This window comes from Lolium rigidum, chromosome 2, assembly GCF_022539505.1.
Source record: "Lolium rigidum isolate FL_2022 chromosome 2, APGP_CSIRO_Lrig_0.1, whole genome shotgun sequence".
Taxonomy (NCBI): Eukaryota; Viridiplantae; Streptophyta; class Magnoliopsida; order Poales; family Poaceae; genus Lolium; species Lolium rigidum.
In genome coordinates, this window is record NC_061509.1 from 20,064,556 (window position 1) to 20,068,476 (window position 3,921).

The window sequence follows — 3,921 nt, forward strand, 5'->3', positions numbered from 1 at the left end:
TAGGGGTAGAATCTAGCCAAATCATTCCATCCCACCTTTTTATTTCCAACCGAATAAAAAATTGGAATCATTCCGTTCCTCGATTTTGTCCGAATCGAACATGGGGTCGGAACCGTCCCATGACCTCGGAATGGAACCATTCCGTTCCGTCCCCTCCGGTTCCAGAACCGAACACGCCCTAAGATGATGACCGGACCACCAGATATAAATCCAACGGCTAGAAGAAATCGACAATTATCATTTTTTTTAGTTTACAGTCCTCTGCAACCATACCCCTCGACCCGAAACTCCGAATCTCAAAGACAACAAAACCCTAACCAACCAAACGAGCGGCAAGCCCTTTCCCCACCCTTTCTCCTCCTCCTGCCACCACCGCGCGCCGCCGCTCCCGCTCCCTCCGCCTCTCGCCGCCCTCACCAGCACCATGGCGGCCCCGGAGACCACCGCCCGCGGCGCCGGCCCCGCGCTCCTCTTCCCGTCGTCCTCGTCCTCCTCCTCGACGTCCGCGCGGGTCGAGGCCGTCGTCCTTTTCACCATCTGCGACAGCTTCGTGCGCCGCCCCGACCAGGCGGAGCGCGTCATCGGCACCCTCCTCGGCTCCGTCCTCCCCGACGGCACCGTCCACGTCCGCAACTCATACGTCGTCCCCCACAGCGAGTCCGCCGACCAGGTCATCCCCTTACCCACAGTTTGAGCTAGGGCCACTAGATGCCATGTTGCGGACTTGTTATCAGAGATCTAGGCTTTGCTATTTGTGCTTGCGATTCTCACATCGGTTGGTAATGTGTGCGTGTGAATAGGTTGCTCTCGACATCGAGTACCACCACAACATGTACGCGTCGCACCAGAAGGTGAACCCCAAGGAAGTGATTGTGGGATGGTATGCTTCTTCGTAATGGTGTTCTTGTTAAGTCTGTCTTATATTTGTTAGCGTATAACATCATAGTTGCTGTAAATGTTGCACGGCCTAACGCGGTTCAGTATCCATGCCTGGTTGGACTGTTAGGTTACGAGTCAATGAACTTGTCGAGACATATCAAATGGAAAATGTATAGGACGTCATATCATTCCTAGTTTATTTGTAACCACATATTGCTACTATCATTGTTTATATTCAATTTTTTGGTCGAATAGTCTACTGCTGTGGACAAACCGAGTGACCACTGATGGAAGTACCTATTTCGTATGCTATTTATCTTGTTGTTTACTTGAACACTGATTTCTATGTTAGCTCAACTTTACAGATGTTGCAAATTATTCAGTTTAATTTGAAAGATATTAAACAGAAGTAGATGAACCCATTAAATCATATCGAATTCACAGCATGTGTTTATGTTATGTTCAATGGTTTTGTGATTACATCATGATTTATCTAGTTCCGTAGACAGAATTCCTCTATCCAATAATTAACGGTAGCTGCAAAAGCACATCTAAGAGGGTTACTATGCTTTAATTTCTTGAGAGCAAAGCAAACATATATTCATAGCTGCTATGGAATCAACAAGTACTCCACCTTGCTCTCATTGTGATATCGTGTGTCTGCTTGCAGGTTCTCCACTGGCTTTGGTGTTTCAGGGGGTAGTACGCTTATCCACGAATTTTATTCAAGAGAAGTGACAAGCCCTATTCATCTTACTGTTGATACTGGCTTCACTATGGGGGAGGCTTCCATCAAAGCCTATGTCTCATCCAACCTGTCACTAGGAGATAGGCACCTTGCTGCACAATTTCAGGAAATTCCTCTGGACCTAAAGATGCTTGATGCAGAAAAAGTTGGATGTAAGTTTCACATTTAGGATAGTTCGACGTACTTATTTAAATTGACTCTCTTGATCTACTAGCTTACATTTGACTTTTCAGAACTGAAACTCTTTGTAACATATAATAAATTGCTTGAAATGACCAATTGATTACATTGAACTGAATGAGGTATTCTATTACTAAGAGTCTCTCTATGAGCAACAAAAACCTGATGAGAAGTTCAGTGACCATGCTGCCAGCAGTAAATACTTACTCCATGTTTCTTTATCTGTATCTTAATAGTGGTTAGAAGCAATATTAATGCAAGGTTTTTATACTCTTGTTAGAAAATAATTCACTTTTTGCATTTGAATTTTATGTTAAATTAGCATGTGGAGTGCTTCTTGAGAGTAAAGTAGTTGCTGCAGCAATTAATGTTCAGATGTCTTAAGAAATAGTATCTGTTCAACAAGGAAAGTGATTTTTTGACTGTTAATATTGCTTTTATGACATTCAGATGTCTTAAGAAATAGTATCTGTTCTACAAGTAAAACCTTTTTAAACTGATGTTATTATTGCTTTTGGCACAGTTGAAATGCTGAAGTCTACGGTCGTGGATAAGCTCCCAAACGATTTGGAGGGAATGGAGTCCTCAATGCAAAAGCTATATGCTCTTATTGATGAGATCTACAAATATTCTGATGATGTTGTGGTAAGATAACTGTCCCGCAAATTGTCTCCATTTCATCTGAATATTGACAGATACTTAAGTATGTTTGTTTTTTATGAATCATTTGTAGGAAGGCCGTGTGGCAGCGGACAACAAGATAGGCAGGTTCATTGCTGACGCCGTTTCCTCCATGCCGAAGCTGTCTCCATCATCGTTTGACAGGCTTTTCAATGACAGGATTCAGGTAACTTGCTACATTTTCCTTCGATACCTTTGGAAAATGGTTATTATGTTCTGTCTGCGAATGGATGGTCATATCACCTTTTACGTTGCAGGACAACCTTGCGCTGGTCTACCTGTCAAGCATCACACGGACTCAGATCGCGGTGGCCGAGAAGCTGAACACAGCTGCCCAAGTCCTGTGATTTCCATGCGTTGTCTGAGTGGCCGACTTCATGCTGTCTGTGCTTGATTTTCGTTTGCTTGAACGAGAAATCAGAATATGCATTTTTGTACCTGTTATCTAAGTTTTGAAGAAAAGAATTCACCATGTTTGAGATCCTAATGTTTGCACTAATGGCCTGAGACCTTTCCGTCAGATTAGTATAGTCGTACTTTGTTTCTAGCTGAATATTTATAACGCCTGATAGTTTTATTTCTGAGAAAAAAAAGAATGTTCGTGTTGTTTTTCTTTTGTGCTAGATGAATGAATGACTATGGCTAATAGACATAGGCACGGCTCCCCTACCGGAGATTGTGCAGATTCATCCAGCGAAGCGCTGAAATTTGGTGCTGATGGGTGGTTGATGTTTGTGACTGCCTGACTGGATTGCAGAGCTAACTTCTGAAAGTTAGTTTCAAGATTGAATAAAGTTGATGGTCAACCAGAAAATCTCATGCGTAATTTAGAACTAGCCACTGTGCCACTAGATAGGTTGGCCACTCAGCACAGCCGCACTATCCACGTGGCAGTTTTCTACTCTAGCTACAGGCATGATTTTCCAGCCCTTGGATTGGCTGCCATCCACTAGGAAGCTTCATTGGTCTCTTGGTGGTGTACCCTCTCTCCCTCCTCCTGACCACCTCCTCACTGGTTTGTCCTCCACGATGATGCTATCATTGTCGGCCATCGATGAGCGGTGTAGGTCAAGGAAAGAGGGGATGCATTGGTGTCGCCATCCTTGGCCGGTGCCGGCAGGTTGGCTTCGGTGTCAGGGTCTGACGCTAGCCTCCCTTATTATGCCACTGGTTTGTCCTCCACCACGATGATGCTATCATTGTCGGCCACCGATGAGCGGTGTAGGTAAGGAAAGAGGGGATGCATTGGTGTCGTCTTCCTTGGTCGGTGCCGGCAGGTTGGCTTCGGTGTCAGGGTCCGACGCTAGCCTCCCTTATTATGCCGCTCGCGTGTGCAACATGGAGTGCTACATGTATGCATCTAGCTATCCCAAATCCATGTCGGGCGTGAGGGCGACGCCTGCACGGGTGCGGTGGTGCCCCTCCTCCGTCCA

The 3,921-nt window shown here is 45.2% G+C and overlaps 1 protein-coding gene across 1 annotated transcript; it reads left to right on the forward strand.

Annotated features, from left to right (window-relative positions):
• Positions 1-395: 395 nt before the first annotated feature.
• On the forward strand, positions 396-2,975 carry LOC124686064 (eukaryotic translation initiation factor 3 subunit F-like). The gene is made up of 6 exons (XM_047220066.1): positions 396-670; positions 801-880; positions 1,550-1,779; positions 2,331-2,452; positions 2,541-2,654; positions 2,746-2,975. Exons 1-6 carry the CDS (start codon positions 425-427, stop codon positions 2,833-2,835), a joined length of 882 nt encoding a protein of 293 aa, XP_047076022.1. The 5' UTR covers positions 396-424; the 3' UTR covers positions 2,836-2,975.
• Positions 2,976-3,921: the final 946 nt, after the last annotated feature.